Source organism: Oncorhynchus nerka, linkage group LG7, assembly GCF_034236695.1.
Source record: "Oncorhynchus nerka isolate Pitt River linkage group LG7, Oner_Uvic_2.0, whole genome shotgun sequence".
NCBI lineage: Eukaryota > Metazoa > Chordata > Actinopteri > Salmoniformes > Salmonidae > Oncorhynchus > Oncorhynchus nerka.
The window spans coordinates 53,780,564-53,800,807 of record NC_088402.1 but is presented as its reverse complement, the minus strand read 5'-3'; the positions used below and the strand labels follow the sequence as shown (position 1 = coordinate 53,800,807).

The 20,244-nt window shown below is 45.4% G+C and overlaps 1 protein-coding gene across 2 annotated transcripts in view; it reads right to left on the bottom strand.

The window, feature by feature from the left end:
* The window catches only part of LOC115131939 (guanine nucleotide-binding protein G(s) subunit alpha), a 34,944-nt gene that overhangs the window by 5,908 nt on the left and 8,792 nt on the right, over positions 1-20,244 (bottom strand). For both annotated transcript variants that reach the window (XM_029664048.2, XM_029664049.2), the window contains exons 5-9: positions 17,683-17,780; positions 11,376-11,430; positions 2,209-2,282; positions 1,971-2,029; positions 1,581-1,701 (exon numbers count right to left, since the gene is read on the bottom strand). In XM_029664048.2, the coding sequence (XP_029519908.1) occupies positions 1,581-1,701; positions 1,971-2,029; positions 2,209-2,282; positions 11,376-11,430; positions 17,683-17,780 (407 nt within the window). The remainder of the gene's footprint in view (positions 1-1,580; positions 1,702-1,970; positions 2,030-2,208; positions 2,283-11,375; positions 11,431-17,682; positions 17,781-20,244) is intronic.

Below are 20,244 nucleotides of genomic sequence, written 5' to 3'. Positions count from 1 at the left end.
AACTACTGCTTGCGCCACTGATTACTTTCTCTTGTGCTCGTAGTAGTGACATCAAAGATGTTGTAACTAAAACAAGATGGGAACGACAGGCTGTGGTCTAATTGGAACAAAATGAGTCAAAGTGGGCAAACTGAGCCAAGCAGGAGCTAGCGAGATCATATTGGCGTGTTCTAGTATGCATTTTCATATTTCCTGTTAAGGGAACGCCTATTCTGTGACGTGCACATGTGCAATAACTCAATTCACATTTGCACTCCTAAACACTTTAAAAAAATTAAAAAAACATTTTTTACTTTTGTAATCTGTTCATAACAGATTCTAGTTTGGGAACAGAAAACTGTATTGAGATTTTTTTAAAAATTAAATCTATGACAATGTCCAGAATGTTGGCCAAAATCAATCTCGTTCCATCTTCTCCCACTGCCAGCCATTGGGCTTCCTCTCAATACCATATTTGGTAGTGAGTGGAAACGCCAAACGGATGCCGGTGAAATGTCTGTTTTTGTTCTCTTTTTACGGGCCCACCCATTGCAAGTCAAAATATGATTGTTTAATTCCACTGTCACTCCAAAATTCTGCTCTAATACAGTTGTATGGCAGAGGCCTTCTGTCCTAGCCAATGCCTGGCTGAGCAAGCTAGATTTCTCTACCTAAAGATTACCAAAGAAAATCCTGATTATATATCTCCTTTTTTAATTTATTTATTATTTTAAAAGGTAACCTTTATTTAACTAGGCAAGTCAGTTAATTAAGAACAAATTGTTATTTACAATGACGGCCTACCCTGGGCCAAACCCGGACGACGCTGGACCAATTGTACGCCGCCCTATGGGACTCCCAATCACAGCCGGATGTGATACAGACTGGATTCGAACCAAGGACTGTAGTGATGCCTCTTGCACCGAGCTGCAGTGCCTTAGGACCGCTGCGCCACTCTTCACTACCAACCCTTCTCTTTCCAATACAAACTGAAGAGATGAAATCAGAAGATCTTTAAAATGATTGTAAAGCTGAAATAGAAAAACATGAAGTCCACAAGCGACGGGTAAAGGTGAGAGGAGAGCGTGTAGATGCGAGAACAGACAAGTTCCCTACTTTTTCAGCTCTTCCACAACCAAAACGTGTTTACGTTCACTAACAGTCAATTACCGTGAGACTGGCATTCTTCTGCATGACAATAACCCAGCTTTCAAAATCTCATGACCGCCACAGTCCTAGGAGGGACCTACCTGACTTTGTCCAACAGAAGCTCTTGTTTAAGTGGACTAATGATTAACCCCCAAATTAGTCAGATGCAGGCAACGGTATGCGAGGCGTTACTGAATGTGTCACTCACTGTCTGACCACCCTGATTACTCCGATTTGTCTCTCAACCTGTGCACCTACGTTATAAACTTTCATTTTGTAGGCTAGGTTGTAGCAACCTCATGATGGGTATAGGGAAAATCATGTAGTAGCCTAAACCTGAGCTGGGTGAATGGAATGTGAATGACTGACAGTCATCCAATATGCTGTAATAGAAAAGAAGCACTCCGAACGGCACCGACCGCCACTGGTGTGTGCGTGCATTTGTGCGTCACCTGTTGTTCCAAATGTTCTTGAATAGATTGAGAGCCTCCTGTAAACGGTTGGTCTGATTGTCCTCCCGGATCACCATGTTGTAGCTGCTACTGGCCACCACGAAAATAATGGCTGTTACATCTAGTGGGGAAGACAGAGGGAAGAAGGGCACAGGCAAACTGGTTTTGTAAACGGCAATCAATGACACAGTCAAAAGGCACTTCAGGTTTAAGCCTAAGATCGAAACACACAGTCATAGCAGAAAAGCGATAGGAAAATACGGGAAACCTTTAGAGGAACGATAATACAGACTAAGACCCTTCTAGACTAAAAATTATCTATAAAATGAGATCTGAATTGTGAGTTACTCTATTGGGTTGGCCAGATCAAATGGAAAAACAAAATGTTACCATTAAAGCACTGGATCCATTTCCGACGTTCATCCCTTTGCCCACCAACATCAAACATGCTGTTGAAGAAATGGCAAAGTGAGACAAATGCCACACACTACCACCTTGTGGCGTAGTGATGAATCACATGTTCGCTGCACTGTATGGACTCGTAAACGTCTGCAGGGCCGGGTTGGAGATTTCTCTTTGAGCATTGTACTAATAACCGAATGCGACGATAACCCTGGGTTATACTCACTGGAAATTTACTTTGTCCACCTGAAATCTGGTTTCAAAGATCCCAGAGGTGAGCACTCGGCATCTCAGTAGGTCCTGAGAGATGACAAAAGAAAGACTGGAGTCATTCACCTGCTTTATATTTATCAATATCAATCAATATTCTGAAAAGATGATGATGGAGTACAGTAGGCATCTCTCTCCAATTGAGGTCTCTGGCCAAAAGTAGTGCACTATACAGGGAATAGGGTGTAATTATAATGGCGCCGTAGGGGATGGCTGTCATTTCTACAGGCTCCTAACAAACTGTGCTATTTTGTTTTTTTTCCGCATTGTTTTAACTTATTTTGTATATAATGTTGCTGCTACCGTCTCTTATGACGATTACTCGCCTCAAAACAGGACAAAATTGTGTTATTTAATGAGTCATACGTTAAGGACATACTGCTTTCCTGAAACCAGGCCTAAATTCCCATCATTCCCATGAAGAAAAGACGGAAATACAGGGGTCGGGGTGACTTGTGAGAATTCGTCGGCGAGTGGGTAAACTGCCACTACCATGCGTACTATTGGCCAACGTGCAATCATTGGGGGAGAAACTGGGTGATCTACGATCAAGACTATCCTACCAACGAGACATTAAAAACTAATATCTTATGTTTCACTGAGTCGTGGCTGAACGATGATACGGATAATATAGAGGTGTCTGGGTTTTCCGTGCATCGGCAGGACAGAGCAGCTACGTCTGGTAAGATGAAGGACGGGCGTGTGTGTCTATTTGTCAATAACTGCCGGTGCGTGATGTCTAATATCAAAGAAGTCTCAAGGTATTGCTCACCTGAGTACCTCATGATAAGCTGTTGTTCACACAATCTACCAAGAGAGTTCTCATCTATATTACTCGTAGCCGTCCATTTACCACAACAAACCGATGCTGGCACAAAGACCGCACTCAACGAGCTAACAAGAAAATGCTCATCCAGAAGCGGCACTCCCTAGTGGCCGGGGACTTTAATGTAGGCAAACTTAAATCCGTTTAACCTCATTTCTACCAACATGTCATGTGACACCAGAGAGAGAGAAAATAATTATTAAAACATCCCTCTAAACCACCGTTACTCCACACAGAGACACATACAATTCTCTCACTCTCCCTCCAGTTGGCAAATCTGACCATAATTCTATCCTCCTGATTCCTGGAGGAAGTACCAGTGACTCGCTCAATATGGAAGTGGTCAGATGACACGGATGCTACGCTACAGGACTGTTTTGCTAGCACAGACTGGACTATGTTCCGGGGTTCATCTAATGGCATTGAGGAGTATACCACCTCAGTCACTTGCTTCATCAATAATTGCATCGACGACATCGTCCCCACAGTGACCGTACATACATATTCCAACCAGAAGCCATGGATTACAGGCAACATCTGCGGGACACTAATCCGGACGCTTATAAGAAATCTCGCTATAGCCTCAGATGAACCATCAAACAGGCAAAGCGTCAATACAGGACTAAAATGTAATCCTACTACACCGGCTATGACGCTCGTCGGATGTGGTAGGGTCTGCAAACACAGCCGCGAGCTGTCCACTGACGTGAGCCTACCAGACCAGCCAAATGGCTTTTCTGCTCGCTTCTAGGCAAGCAACACTGAAGCATGCATGAGAGCACCAGCTGTTCCGGACGACTGTGTGATCACACTCTCTGTAGCCGATATGAGCAAGACCTTTAAACAGGTCAACATTCACAAGGCCAGACGGATTACCAGGACGTGTACTCAAAGCATGCGCGGACCAATTGGCAAGTGTCTTCACTGACATTTTCAACCTCTCCCTGACCGAGTCTGTAATACTGGCAGACTACCATAGTCCCTGTGCCCAAGAAAGTGAAGGTAACCTGCCTAAATGACTACCGCCCCATAGCACTTACGTCAGTAGACATGGAGTGCTTTGAAAGGCTGGTCATGGCTCACATTAACACCATCATCCCGGAAACCCTAGACGCCAATTCACATACCGCCCCAACAGATCCACAGATGACGCAATCTCAAATCACACTCCACACTGCCCTTTCCCACCTGGACAAAAGGAAGACCTATGTAAGAATGCTGTTCATTGACTACAGCTCAACACCATAGTGCCCACAAAGCTCATCATTAAGCTAAGGACCCTGGGACTAAACGCCTCCCTCTGCAACTGGATCCTGGACTTCCTGGCGGGCCACCCCCAGTTGGTAAGGGAACGCAACAACACGTCTGCCATGCTGATCCTCAACACTGGGGCCCTTCAGAGGTGGGTGCTTAGTTAGCCTGAAGCTAGCTCGGCCAGGGCTCCTGTGCTACCACCGAAGCCCACTCCTGGGCTACAATATCCGGACCCCTTCCACTGCCGGTACGGGGCAATGAACCCCGACGATCCTCTACGACTGGAATCCCGACATAATCTGCCTGAGGATTCCAACAGGCCCCTCAGGCGCGACGCCCGCTGAAGGCCCATTCTGCTAGCCACCTAGAGCTATTTGGAACCCTACCAATTCCACGACTGGTCTATCGACGTCACTGCACGAAGAGGCAAAAACAGACTTACCCCCATTGTGACGTCCCCCAAAGGCTAACTTGCTAGCCCCAGTCTACTAACTGCTAGCTTGCCTGCCCCGGTCTGCTAACTGCTAGCCCCTGCTTACTGCTTGCTTGCTAACCCGGTCTGCTAACTGCTAGCTTGTTTAGCCCCGGCCTACTAACTGTTAGCATCGGCCTGCTAACTGTCAGAATCGCTGTGGTCCCAGTCAGCCCAACCACTCACTGGACCCATATGTTCACTTGGCTACGCATGCCTCTCTCTAATATCAATATGCCTCGTCCATTACTGTCCTGGTTAGTGATTACTGTCTTATTTCAAAGTGGAGCCTCTAGCCCTGCTCAATATGCCTTAACCAACCATGTTGTCCCACCTCCTACATATGCGATGACATCACCTGGTTTAAACGTCTCTAGAGACTATATCTCTCTCATCATTACTCAATGCCTAGGTTTACCGCCAATGTACTCACATCCTACCTTACCTTTGTCTGTACACTATGCCTTGAACCTATGCTATCGTGCCCAGAAACCTGCTCCCTTTACTCTCTGTTCCGAACGTGCTAGACGGCCAGTTCGTATAGCATTTAGCCGTACCCTTATCCTACTTCTCCTCTGGTAATGTGGAGGTTAATCCAGGTCCTGCAGTGCCTAGCTCCACTCCCACTCCCCAGGTGCTCACATTTGTTGACTTCTGTAACCGTAAAAGCCTTGGTTTCATGCATGTTAACATTAGAAGCCTACTCCCTAAGTTTGTTTTACTCACTGCTTTAGAACACTCTGCCAACCCGGATGTCTTAGCCGTGTCTGAATCCTGGCTTAGGAAAACCACCAAAAACCCTGAAATCTCCATCGCTAACTAACATTTTCCGCCAAGATAGAACTGCCAAAGGGGGCGGTGTTGCAATCTACTGCAAAGATAGCCTATAGAGTTCTGTATTACTATCCAAGTCTGTACCCAAACAATTTGAGGTTCTACTTCTAAAAATGCACCTTTCCAGAAACAAGTCTCTCACGGTTGCCGCTTGCTATAGACCTCCCTCTGCCCCAGCTGTGCCCTTGATACCATATGTGAATTGATTGCCCCCAATCTATCTTCTGAGCTCGTACTACTAGGTGACCTAACCTGGGACATGCTTAACACCTCGGCCATCCTACAATCCAAGCTTGATGCCCTCAATCTCACACAAATTATCAATGAACCTACCAGGTACAACTCCAAATCCGTAAACACGGGCACCCTCGCCCTCCAAATACACCTCTGCTGTTTTCAATCAAGCTCTCAGCGACCACTGCCTCATCGCCTGCATCCGTAATGGGTCTGCGACCAAATGACCACCCCTCATCACTGTCAAACACTCCCTAAAACACTTCAGCGAGCAGGCCTTTCTAATTGACCTGGCCGGGGTATCCTGGAATGACATTGACCTCATCCCGTCAGTAGATGATGCCTGGCTATTCTTTAAGAGTGCCTTCCACACTATCTTAAATAAGCATGCCCCATTCAAAAAATGTAGAACTAGTTGTAGATATAGTCCTTAGTTCCCTCCAGACCTGTCTGCCCTTGACCAGCACAAAAACATTCTGTGGCGTTCTGCATTAGCATCGAATAGCCCCCGTGATACGCAACTTTTCAGGGAAGTTAAGAAAGCTAAGGCTAGCTTCGTCAAACAGAAAATTGCATCCTGTAGTACTAACTCAAAAAAGTTCTGGGACACTAAAGTCCATCGAGAATAAGAGCATCTCCTCCCAGCTGCTCACTGCTCTGAAGCTGGGAAACACTGTCACCACCGTTAAATCTACTATAATTGAGAATTTCAATAAGCATTTCTCTACGGCTGGCCATGCTTTCCACCTGGCTACCCCTACCCCGGTCAACTGCCTGGGATCCTACACAGCAACCCACCAAAGCCCCCACCATTTCTCCTTTACCCACATCCAGATAGCTGATGTTCTGAAAGAGCTGCAAAATCTGAACCTCTACAAATCAGCCGGGCTAGACAATCTGGACCCTCTCTTTCTAAAATCTACCCAAATTGTTGCAACCCCTATTACTAGCCTGTTCAACCTCTCTTTCGTATCGTCTGAGATTCCCAAAGATTGGAAAGCTGCCGCGGTCATCCCCCTCTTCAAAGGGGGTGACACTCTAGACCCAAACTTCTACAGACCTATATCTATCCTACCCTGTCTTTCTAAGGTCTTCGAAAGCCAAGTTAACAAACAAATTACCGACCATTTCAAATCCCACGTACCTTCTCCGCTATGCAATCTGGTTTCAGAGCTGATCATGGGTGCACCTCAGTCACGCTCAAGGTCCTAAACAACATCATAACCGCCATGGATAAGAGACATTACTGTGCAGCTGTATTCATCGACCTGGTCAAGGCTTTCGACTCTGTCATTCTTATTGGCAGACTCGACAGCCGTGGTTTCTCAAATGATTGCCTCGCCTGGTTTACCAACTACTTCTCAGATAGATTTCAGTGTGTCAAATCGGAGGGCCTGTTGTCCAGACCTATGGCAGTCTCTATGGGGGTGCCACAGGGTCCAATCCTCAGGCCGACTCTCTTCTCTGTATATATCAATGATGTTGCTCTCTCTGCTGGTGACTCTCTGGTACACCTCTACGCAGACGACACCATTCTGTATACTTCTGGCCCCTCTTTGGGCACTGTGTTAACTAACCTCCAGACAAGCTTTAATGCCATACAACTCTCCTTCCGTGGCCTCCAACTGCTCTTAAAACGCAAGTAAAACTAAATGCATGCTATTCAACCGATCACTGCCCGCACCTGCTCGCCCATCCAGCATCACTACTCTGGACGGCTCGGACTTATACGTGGACAAGTACAAATACCTAGGTGTCTGGTTAGACTGTAAACTCTCCTTCCAGACTCACATTAAGCATCTTCAATCCAAAATTAAATCTAGAATTGGCTTCCTATATCGCAACAAAGCATCCTTCACTCATACCCTCGTAAAACTGACCATCCTACAGATCCTCGACTTCGGTGATGTCATCTATAAAATAGCTTCCAACACTCTACTCAACAAACTGGATGCAGTCTATCACAGTGCCAACCATTTTGTCACCAAAGTCCCATACACTACCCACCGTTGTGACCTGTACGCTCTTATTGGCTGGCCCTCGCTTCATACTCGTCGCCAAACCCACTGGCTACAGGTTATCAACAAGTCTCTGCTAGGTAATGCCTCGCCTTATCTCAGCTCACTAGTCACCATAGCAGCACCCACCCGTAGCACGCGCTCCAGCAGGTATATCTCACTGGTCACCCCCAAAGCCAATTCCTCCTTTGGTTGTCTTTCCTTCCAGTTCTCTGCTGCCAATGACTGGAACGAACTGCAAAATTCTCTGAAGCTGGAGACTCATATCTCCCTCACTAGCTTTAAGCACCAGCTGTCAGAGCAGCTCACAGATCACTGCACCTGTACATAGCCCATCTGTAAACAGCCCATCTACCTACCTACCTCATCCCCATACAGTATTTATTTATTTATCTTGCTCCTTCCCACCCAAGTATCTCTACTTGCACATTCATCTTCTGCACATCTACCATTCGAGTGTTTAATTGCTATATTGTAATTACTTCACCACCATGGCCTATGTATTGCCTTAACTCCCGTATCTTACCTCATTTGCACTCACTGTACATAGACTTGCTTTCATTTGTTCTACTGTATTATTGACTATGTTTTGTTTATTCCATGAGTAACTCTGTGTTGTTGTATGTGTCGAATTGCTATGCTTTATCTTGGCCAGGTCGCAGTTGCAAATGAGAACTTGTTCTCAACTAGCCTACCTGGTTAAATAAAGGAGAAATTAAAAATTAAAAACATTTTTTGTCCCCTCCTGTACTCAGTGTTCACCCACGACTGCGTGGCCAAGCACGACTAACACCATCATTAAGTTTGATGACGACACAGTGGTAGGCCTGATCACCATGACAACGATGAGAAATTCGATAGGGAGGTGGTCAGAGACCTGGCAGTGTTGTGCTAGGACAACAACCTCTCCCTCAATGTGAGCAAGACAAAGGAGCTGTTCGTTGACTACAGGAAAAGGCGGACCGAACAGGCCCCCCCCCGTTAACATCGACAGGGCTGTAGTGGAGTGGGTCGAGAGTTTCAAGTTCCTTGGTGTCCACCAACAAACTATTATGGTCCAAACACACCAAGACAGTCATGAGGAGGGCAGGACAACACCTTTTCCCCCTCAGGAGACTGAGAAGATTTGGCATGGGTCCCCAGATCAAAATGTTCTACAGCTGCACCATCGAGAGCACCCTGACCGGTATGGCAACTGCTCGGCATCTGACCGTAAGGCACTACAGAGGGTAGTGCATACGGCCCAGTACATCACTGGGGCCAAGCTTCCTGCCATCCAGGACCTATATACTAGACGGTGTCAGAGGAAGGCGAAAATGTTTTGTCAACGACTCCAGTAACCCAAGTCATACTGTTCTCTCTGCTACCGCATGGCAAGCTGTACCGGAGTGCCAAGTCTAAGTCCAAAAGGCTCCTTAACAGCTTCTACCCCCAAGCCATAAGACTAATTATTAATCAAATGGCCACCCAGACTATTAACATTGACACCCCCTCACTTTGTTTTTACACTGCTGCTACTCGCTGTTTATTATCTATGCATAGTCACTTTACACCTACCTACAAATTGCCTCATAACCTGTACATTGACTCGGTACCGGTACCCCCTGTATATAGCCTCGTGATCCTTTTTTTATTGTGTTACTTAAAAAAAAAAAATGTTTTACTTTCGTTTATTTAGTAAATATTGTCGGAACTATTTCTTGAACTGCATTGATGGTTAAGGGCTTGTAAGTAAGCATTTCACCGGTTGTATTCGGCACATTTGACAAATAAAGTTAGATTTGAGATGTATCCCAGGGTCTCTTGACCCTATTCCCTCCTCTCTTCTCCAGACCATTTCCGGAGACCTTCTCCCTTACCTCACCTCGCTCATCAACTCATCCCTGACCGCTGGCTACGTCCCTTCTGTCTTCAAGAGAGCGAGAGTTGCACCCCTTCTGAAAAAACCTACACTCGATCCCTCCGATGTCAACAACTACAGACCAGTATCCCTTCTTTCTTTTCTCTCCAAAACTCTTGAACGTGCCGTCCTTGGCCAGCTCTCCCGCTATCTCTCTCAGAATGACCTTCTTGATCCAAATCAGTCAGGTTTCAAGACTAGTCATTCAACTGAGACTGCTCTTCTCTGTATCACGGAGGCCCTCCGCACTGCTAAAGCTAACTCTCTCTCCTCTGCTCTCATCCTAGACCTATCGGCTGCCTTCGATACTGTGAACCATCAGATCCTCCTCTCCACCCTCTCCGAGTTGGGCATCTCCGGCGCGGCCCACGCTTGGATTGCGTCCTACCTGACAGGTCGCTCCTACCAGGTGGCGTGGCGAGAATCTGTCTCCTCACCACGCGCTCTCACCACTGGCGTCCCCCAGGGCTCTGTTCTAGGCCCTCTCCTATTCTCGCTATACACCAAGTCACTTGGCTCTGTCATAACCTCACATGGTCTCTCCTATCATTGCTATGCAGACGACACACAATTCATCTTCTCCTTTCCCCCTTCTGATGACCAGGTGGCGAATCGCATCTCTGCATGTCTGGCAGACATATCAGTGTGGATGACGGATCACCACCTCAAGCTGAACCTCGGCAAGACGGAGCTGCTCTTCCTCCCGGGAAGGACTGCCCGTTCCATGATCTCGCCATCACGGTTGACAACTCCATTGTGTCCTCCTCCCAGAGCGCTAAGAACCTTGGCGTGATCCTGGACAACACCCTGTCGTTCTCAACTAACATCAAGGCGGTGGCCCGTTCTTGTAGGTTCATGCTCTACAACATCCGCAGAGTACGACCCTGCCTCACACAGGAAGCAGCGCAGGTCCTAATCCAGGCACTTGTCATCTCCCGTCTGGATTACTGCAACTCGCTGTTGGCTGGGCTCCCTGCCTGTGCCATTAAACCCCTACAACTCATCCAGAACGCCGCAGCCCGTCTGGTGTTCAACCTTCCCAAGTTCTCTCACGTCACCCCGCTCCTCCGCTCTCTCCACTGGCTTCCAGTTGAAGCTCGCATCCGCTACAAGACCATGGTGCTTGCCTACGGAGCTGTGAGGGGAACGGCACCTCAGTACCTCCAGGCTCTGATCAGGCCCTACACCCAAACAAGGGCACTGCGTTCATCCACCTCTGGCCTGCTCGCCTCCCTACCACTGAGGAAGTACAGTTCCCGCGCAGCCCAGTCAAAACTGTTCGCTGCTCTGGCCCCCCAATGGTGGAACAAACTCCCTCACGACGCCAGGACAGCGGAGTCAATCACCACCTTCCGGAGACACCTGAAACCCCACCTCTTTCAGGAATACCTAGGATAGGATAAAGTAATCCTTCTCACCCCCCTTAAAAGATTTAGATGCACTATTGTAAAGTGGCTGTTCCACTGGATGTCTTAAGGTGAACGCACCAATTTGTAAGTCGCTCTGGATAAGAGCGTCTGCTAAATGACTTAAATGTAATGTAAATGTCTCTGGTAATGGCGGCATTGAGACCACGGAAACTCACCTGATCAGTGGGAGTGTAGTCACTCTGCTTCACAATATCAATCTTGTCTAGAAAGCTGAGAAGAAAGAAACAGAGATTCAGAATGATGAACAGGACAAAATGACAGAATTCCCATCAACAGTTAGCAGGGGCAGTGAGTGAGCCTTAGGGGAAGCTTTTCTGTGTGGGGACAGGTAGAAACCACTGAGCTCAATAGCATTATATAGACCTGTGTGTTTCTCCAACTATCTTTGTGCTAGAGAGAGACTAACCTGCAGTAAGCCATCACACCTTCCTCTTTGGAGGCCATTTTAGATAAAAACTAGGACTTGCGAAGTAAGAGTTGAGACAGCAATTTTTTTATTTTACCTTTATTTAACTAGGCAAGTCAGCTAAGAACAAATTCTTATTTTCAATGACTGCCTAGGAACAGTGGGTTAACTGCCTGTTCAGGGGCAGAACGACAGATTTGTACCTTGTCAGCTCGGGGGTTTGAACTTGCAACCTTCCGGTTACTCTAACCACTAGGCTACCCTGCCTCCCCACAAAGGCTGTATGTAAAATTAAAGTCGCTTGGGAACAGGTTTTTGATGTCCCAATACATTGGCATCTGGTTTATTTTCTGATAAATAAAACAACTCAGCCATGAATCTATTTGTTTTAATTTAAGCTATTACATAAAATACTTGCTACAAAAAGAATGCTCAATATATGGGTCATTGAAAAGTTAGCCTTGTGCCACGAGGAAACAGAATCAATAGAGCATCTTTTCTGGTATTACTCATCGGTGGCTCGCTTTTGGACTCAGGTCCAGGAATGGTTGTTATGTTATAATATCAGGATTCAGATGGATTTGAAAACTGTACTGTTTGGGGATCTGAAAAACGGTGACCAGTCAAATGGGAAATATCATTATTATACTCTTGGATAAAGTATTTATTTTAGGGCAATATCAGTATAAAATTTTAGAAATAGGGAGGTTCAGGACCCTCGTAAGACATCACCAGTAAAATGGAGGGATGTATTTGTAAAAGGAAATAGCAAAATGGCACTATACTGAGAAAGATGGGTTAGTCTGTGGACATTGTGCTGGAGGTAGGATCACCGTGAATGGTGGATTTCGCCGCTGTGGGTGAAAATCCAGCACTTGCAGAAAGAGTAAATTAGGAATATATGTAGAATTATTTAACTACACGTACATAAAATATTGTTGTCCGTTAGTTAACTTGAAAGCTGATTAAAATCAGTGTCAGCTAACTGAGCAGCCAGTTATTAACATCCTAGGGACCAGTGTTGGTCCAGGTCAGGAACCAGGGGGGTGGAGAGAAACACTAGCATACATTTGTAGAGACACTTACAGATTATAGGAACGGCAATGGTTCCAGTCCTGTAGTCATACAGACTTTGAAACGAATGTCCCATTCCAATGCATACGTTAACAACTGATATTTCACTTGGGTTTAAACAGTCCCTATAGAGAGTGGTAAATACAACTGAACGTCACAAACAGGGTGTGACAGACAAATGCTGGCCTGGTCTCACAGGGCTACTTAACACAGAGGAATGCCGAGCCTCTGGATAACCAGGAATGTGACATGGTGGGGTGGAATGGGGCAGGCCTAACTACAGGTGAGCCATGGCAGGAATGAGTCGGCACTCACTGGGAGAGACCTAGAACCTAGAGGGCTAGAAACTAGGCGATATATCGAATTCATTTTAAATGTATGTTTTTGCGTGACAATCCAAATGCCTGTATCGCAAGAATCGAGATTTTGTTCGTTTTTAGTGTTTAATTGCGCTTGTCCGCTTGTACTCATGTCATATTTTTTGGTCTCGTCCCCTTCGCTCCTCTGTGCACCTTCCCATTTACACCAGAGATCTTAATATGACGAGATGCAATGACGAGATGTCTCCACCCTAACAATGGGAGTCCGAAAGGCAGAGGCGACAAACTTATGTCCAAAATAAGCTCATAGAAAATAATTAGCCTTATTTAAGACTTTGTGCGAGAATGAAACCTCTCGCGTCGCCTCTTCCTCTATGGTTTACACACACACACCAAGTCCCTCCCTCCCTTCGCCTCTCACGGCATCAAGTTTAAGAGATCACGTATTCCTCTCTGACAAGCGTTTTCCGGTTTCAACGGGCTATTTTTGCATTTCAGGTTTGGTCCAACAGAATCGGTTATATGGACACCAAAACACATTGAGACATTATTTTACCGTAATCAAGGTTAAGTTAACTTTTCAAACTACACCCGTTTTATGTCTCAACTACTCAAATTGCGCACAGAGCAGACACTACTAAAACGAGAGTATCAATGAACATTGATTCTGGAAAAATGAATGCGCAGTTTGTCGCGTGTGGCATTGGTGCACTGCTATAAGTATTTTAGTCAAATACTAGTATACTAGCTGTCTAGTCTGTTTTTATAAATATGCAATAAGCATAAAACACAATTATACAAGGAATTGACAACTCCTTCTCTTTTTGAGAAATAAGGTAGGCCAATTGATTTCAACATCTGAACAAAGTGGACAGGCGTTCATAACAATTGTGTTCATACTTCAACTCTTCAACCCTGTTCGCTAGCACATATATCCAAATTGGCTAAACTTGAAATATAAAGATTAGCTGGCTGATCACTAGCTCGGGGGCTTGAGAGATTGTCGATGAGACAAAAAAAAAAGTGAATCATTACTAGTGAATGTGTATTATGCATGGTTCTAGTTAAATGTATAACAAAAAAGGACATTTTCATATACAGACTTGAAAGCCAGATCAGTGATTATTGCACAAAAAAAAAAAAACAGGTTAAACTATTTTGATAAACGAATGACATTAGGTGGTCTTGTAGTTGTGGGAGGCTTATAACTTCACTCTGAATTCAATAGATTATCGCTGACTGTTTGAAATGCAGTGTATTTGACCTTTAAAATGGGACAACAACGCTTATTTAGAGAAAACATTTTAAATCTAGATATGTATTGTGGATCACTCATAAAAGTAAAAAATGTAATTAAAAAAGTTGATTTTTAGGCCATATCACCTAGCTCTAACTAGGACAAACAGAGAGATTGTGTGTGTGTGTGTACGTGCACATTTACCATTCTTTGTTATGGCAACAAAGATGGCCAGAGATAACTATGCAGACTCCAGAAGATTAACGCTCTTTTCCTTTCCTGCTCGTTATAGAATAAAATGTTGTAAAAGCTGTAAACTCTCCTTCCACAAAGGTTCACACTCACAAACTTGACCTGGACCACCGGCCTGAACCCAAAAGACAAACAGAAAGTAGTGACATTACAGAGCAGATTCTAAAATAGCTCCCTGGCCTCCAGCACGGTTGCCATAGAGACAGAACCACAGGCTCTATAAATAGACTATCAGCTCAAAATCTTGTGTGACTAGAGTAGCCAGGGAGAGAAAGAAAAGGGAAGAGAACAAGGGGGGGGAGCGAGTGAGAGAAAGAGGGACTGGGAGAGAGGAAGCAGGAGAGTGAGTGAAAGAAAGAGCAGGAGAGAGAGAGGAGAGTGAATGAGTGAAAGGTAGAGAGAGCAGGAGAGTGAGGTAGTGAGAGAGTGAATGGGAGAGAGGGAGGGGCCAAAACTGGACTGGACTGGACCATCTGAACCACCTGAAGGGGTTGCCCTAAACTGTTAAGTAACACAATCAAATACACAGCACTGTTTCTTCAAGCATTGGCACGTATTTTTTTATACAATCAGCTCAAAATCAAACTCCACTAGGGATGCACTGATGACATTTTTGTCCGATATCGATATTTTTCTTGCCAAAAAAAACAATAATGATATAAAACATTTGAGCGGCCTTTCAAGCATTCTAGTACAGTTAAATAGTTGAAACACGCAACAAAAATATATTTTTGGTCAGTGTGTGTGCAGTTATGCATGTCCCCATTATCAGTAAAACCTCATCAAAACCTATTTCTTTCACTTGCTGTGCCGTTTCGTTGTTCATTTCTTCAGTCGTTCCATTCCCAAAGAGGATTTCATCCTACATGTCAAGCAGTGAAGTTTCAGCTCTGTCTCTGGCCTCTTCTGTTGTGGGTCCTCTTCGTCGGTGCGCACTGTCATTGTGTCCGATTCCATCTTGTCCAGCAGTGTATAACATTTCACGTTAACCCTGTTTGTCTGCATCGAAGTAGCAGTCCTTGTACCTAGCATCGAGCATGGAAGTAGCGGTCCTTGTACCTAGCATCGAGCATGGAAGTAGCGGTCCTTGTACCTAGCATCGAGCATGGAAGTAGCGGTCCTTGTACCTAGCATCGAGCATGGAAGTAGCGGTCCTTGTACCTAGCATCGAGCATGGAAGTAGCGGTCCTTGTACCTAGCATCAAGCATGGAAGTAGCGGTCCTTGTACCTAGCATCGAGCATGGAAGTAGCGGTCCTTGTACCTAGCATCGAGCATGGAAGTAGCGGTCCTTGTACCTAGCATCGAGCATGGAAGTAGCGGTCCTTGTACCTAGCATCGAGCATGGAAGTAGCGGTCCTTGTACCTAGCATCGAGCATGGAAGTAGCGGTCCTTGTACCTAGCATCGAGCTTGGTGGAGACACAGTAAAGAGGCTCAGAGAGAATGCCACCGAATCACTTGTTCACAGCCTCTAGTAGAGTACTTTTACAAGTTTTAACCCCACGGTCTGTCGGCTGTTTTGTTGAGCAGGTGTTTCAATGCCATGACAGAGGGTATCACGTCTGCTGCAGACTCAGTTGATGAGCTTATTTCTCCAGTCAGTTGTTTGAATGGAGCTAGGAGTGTCTTCATGTTTCAAACATGTTCTCAAATGCCATTGAAATGGCAGCAGCGGTATGAGAACCAGCACATTCTTGAGCATGCAATACGGCTTTCCTCAGTACGAAATCCTCGTCCACCCACTGTGCTATCAGACTCAGCATGCTCATGGGGCTGATATCGCTGGTCCAAATGTCAGTGGTGAAGCTAATAGCAGTGACGCCCATTGCAAGTAGCTCAGGGATGTGCATTTCAACAATACTGTGTAACTCCAGTAGGGCAACATCTGAAAAATAGCTCCTACTTGGTAGTGTGCACCGGGGCTCGAAGTGCTCCACCAGTCAGCAAAAGCCAACATCATCCACGACAGAGAACAGTTGATTGTCAAGGGGAATATATACCATTATTTTTGCCGTTAATGGATTTCGCCTTTGAGTTGTCCCGATGAAATGTTCTTACTCGTTCAAAACTACTGTTCCACTTTAGTTGTTGGAAGTGTGCACTTCGGTTTCTTTCTGCTTTTGTTCCAAGTAGCCGCCTTAACGTCTGGGGGTGATGCACGTTCAAATGAGTAATTAGGTTTGTGGTATTGAAAGATTTCACTTTCTCCCCTCTGGAAATAATAGCGGCACAAACGTTGCATATGGCCTTTCTGTTATCTTCCTTTGAAACGTCAAAACAGATCCACACGGCAGACGTTGTGGGCCAGGTTAGGAATGCTGTGTTGCACGCGTAGTGCAGTATGTGTCGTGGCGTCATTACGTCATGTGCCTACGTAATATAGGTGTGCATGTCAGCTTTGACATCGGTTTTGCACATCGGCGTTGAACTAGACATCGGGCCGTGCATCCCTAACACCACCATAACAGATTTAACTCTGAGGCGCCAGTCACTGTGGTTAAGTGGTGTACTCCCCCCCCCCCCCCACCACCTATCCAACCGCTGGTGAAATCTGTGCTTACCCCTACATCCTACATCACAGATGCGGAGATGGAGCCACACAACAGTTGAGAGAGAAAGCATGAAGGAGAGGAAAAGAAAGAAGAGAACGTGTGTGAGAGCGCGCAAGCGAGTACGAGGGAGCGCGTGGAGTGAGAGAGTACTAGGGAGAGCGGCAGAGACACACACATAGGCAGAGAGTGGTGGCATTGTTGATGCAGACAGCTCGGGGGATGTCATACTGTGGTGTGTGCGCACTGAGACGCGATGAGGAGCTGCAGGGTAACTTCCATGACAGAGCTCGCTATCACACAGCACTTCCTGGGTCCTTTTACACAGACCCTCAGCCACAGCAATAGGAACACAAAGAACTTTAAGGGCCATTTTTTCAGGCAGGACCCTTTGCCCGTTATGTTGCCAGGTGTCACAGAAAACCAGAACAGTCTCACAAGGAAATTGCTTTGCACAATAAAGTTGATGAAATTGAATACGTTTCAGATTGGGTAGTGTGCTATACGTGCCCCTAATCTTTGGCCTAAACTGTTTATGTTCAACAACACAGGCCTGTATAAGGGCACTGGAGCTACTAAAGACTGCTGGTCCTCTCTCGGCATGTGGTGCAGTGCATACTTACTACTGCGCACAGTCGATCAGCTGGTACTCATTGGATCTCTCAAAACACACCCTCACGCCCTCGTCCTGCCAGAGAGTCTTCGCATTCTCATAAAACTCCTGAAAGGGAGAAATAAGAGGGAGAAATAGTATGTGAGAGGAAGAGAGAGAGAGAGGGGATCAATTGAATTAAAGCAGGTCGAGAAAGAGGACACTGTCCATCCATGCGGTGTTTGAGGGCACCGAGATGTGCGGCCTCTTTTGTTGACACCACATGCTGTGTGCTTTGTGCGTGGCTAGAGCGTGTGTACATGTAGAATAGGTAAATAGGGGTGGGAAGAATTACATTCCAATGGGGCAGCACACCTATTAGGGATCTGGCATTTATTGACTGGAGAACAGGTTCTGTGGCCAGTGAGGGTAACGGCCAAGGGGAGCTTCAATATAGAAAAAACCAAGTGACATTAGTCAGGCCATTGAAATGACAGATTGTGCCTTAAAGTTAAAAACAAGGCATGTTTTTCAACATTTCCTTCAACGAGGAGAAATTAAAGATTGCGTATGGTCGACAGGCTCAGGAGGGTCATCTTTGACAGGTATCACAGACTTAACCCTAAATAATCACGTTTAAAATCCCATATAAATATTGAATGAAACCTTTTTCATTACTTTGACTCGGCAAACAAAAGTGGTGCAGGTGTAAACAGGAGAGTCAACTCATATCGAATGGCTAATCTGTTACATCCTTGTTTGATATCTTTCGCATAAAGTGGGAATGCCCACATAGCTTATCAACATTCAGAGGGCCAAAAAGCACATGGAAAGGTAGATCGTCTCAAATCTCCCTTCGTCCTCCTCCATTTGGACCTTGAAGGTAAACAGGAAACTGTGTCCTGTATAAAATAAAGGCTTCTGGACAACTAGACTATTGTGGAACAATTGGGCCACACACAAACATAACATTTAGCTTTCGCTGCCCAGCATATTTGTCCCACTTTTTGTCTGGCTTGGGTTACCCGAAATCCCTGCATCCACTCCATAAAAAAAGAGCACTCATTATGTGTCTTAGTAACAGAGTCCTCCTTTATCATCAGTCATGCGCTTAAGAGAAAAATAACTCCCCTGCTAACTCCTTATTGCATTACAGCAGCCAAACCAGAATCCTTTGGGGCCACAACTCAGTGCTATATTGTTTGCCTCCGCTCACCGGCTTTGCAGTGTTCGGGAAGCTACTCTGAAAATACAGTTTACCAAGCTGCCAATTACTTCACTCTGGAAGAAGTGAAGCTACACTAAGGCTACCCTTTAAAAAAGTAGTTTCATTAACTAAAGTTACTTTGGAAAAAGTAGTCCACTACATCCAAACGACTTATCATATCTAAATCTGGAATGTCATAGACTACAAATTGCAAGAATAGATCACTCTGAAGTCAGATGTTAACAGATGATGTGATTTAGCCTATTACACAGAAAAACTCTTTAAGGAATACCTAGGATAGGATAAAGTAATCCTTCTCACCCCCCTTAAAAGATTTAGATGCACTATTGTAAAGTGGCTGTTCCACTGGATGTCATAAGGTGAATGCACCAATTTGTAAGTCGCTCTGGATAAGAGCGTCTGCTAAATGACTTAAATGTAAATGTAAATGTTAAGTGAGAATTAGGCAGGTCTAATGCCTGAAAAAGAAAGGAAATATTTGCCAACTTCAGCCATATTTCCTTTTTTACATTTTTTATCATTTCCACTTCATCCTTTGGGATGGCCTTTCTCAAATACACAAATGTTGTTTTTGCAACAACAAAACCTATCACAGGGAGCTTGATCTTCCTTTAACCATTTTTTTTTGAAGCAAAGGGACAAATTGTCAAGTTGAGGTTTATCAGAAGGCCATGGCTCCGTTTCCATGGCTGGTTGCTTTTACCTGGTTTCTAAAACGACAATCTATAACGTAGCACGTGCTACGCAAAAACCTTGCGCAATATGTGGCTGAATGGGAATCTCCTCACTAGCGTTCCACCTCTATGGTCAACACTACTACAGTATCTTCATGTAGCGAGAGACATGGGAAAGGAAGTTGCCTGGTAGCTTTGCATTTTAGAAAACTGACATTTTATTGGCGTTCAGACAACCTATAAGACTTCCATTATCATCAGCCGAGAAATCAGCTGTCCGAAAATAAAGCCCATACCACAACAAAGACGACATCTTAAAACACGAAATTAACTAGAAGCGAATAGCCCAGACAGTAGATAACTGTACAAACTACCCCCGCTTCTACCCCCACTTCTACCCCTAGAAACACCCACATCTAAAGGCCGCCTCCTTTTCCTCATCCTTTCTTTTTTTCTACGTGTACTCTGAGATCAGGTGACCAGTAGAACCGGTTTCCTCTCCGCCCTGGGGGGTGCCAGAGAGGAGGGAGGGAGAGAGAGTTACACTGTCTGACCTTAGCTCCCGATGGAGGGGAGTTGGGGGGACTCTAAATCACAGAGATCCAAAAACCACAGAGCAAGGCAGCAGACAATCACATCGCCTTCACATGTGGCCCTACACACCCAAACTCAGAGAGCGATGTTATGGCAA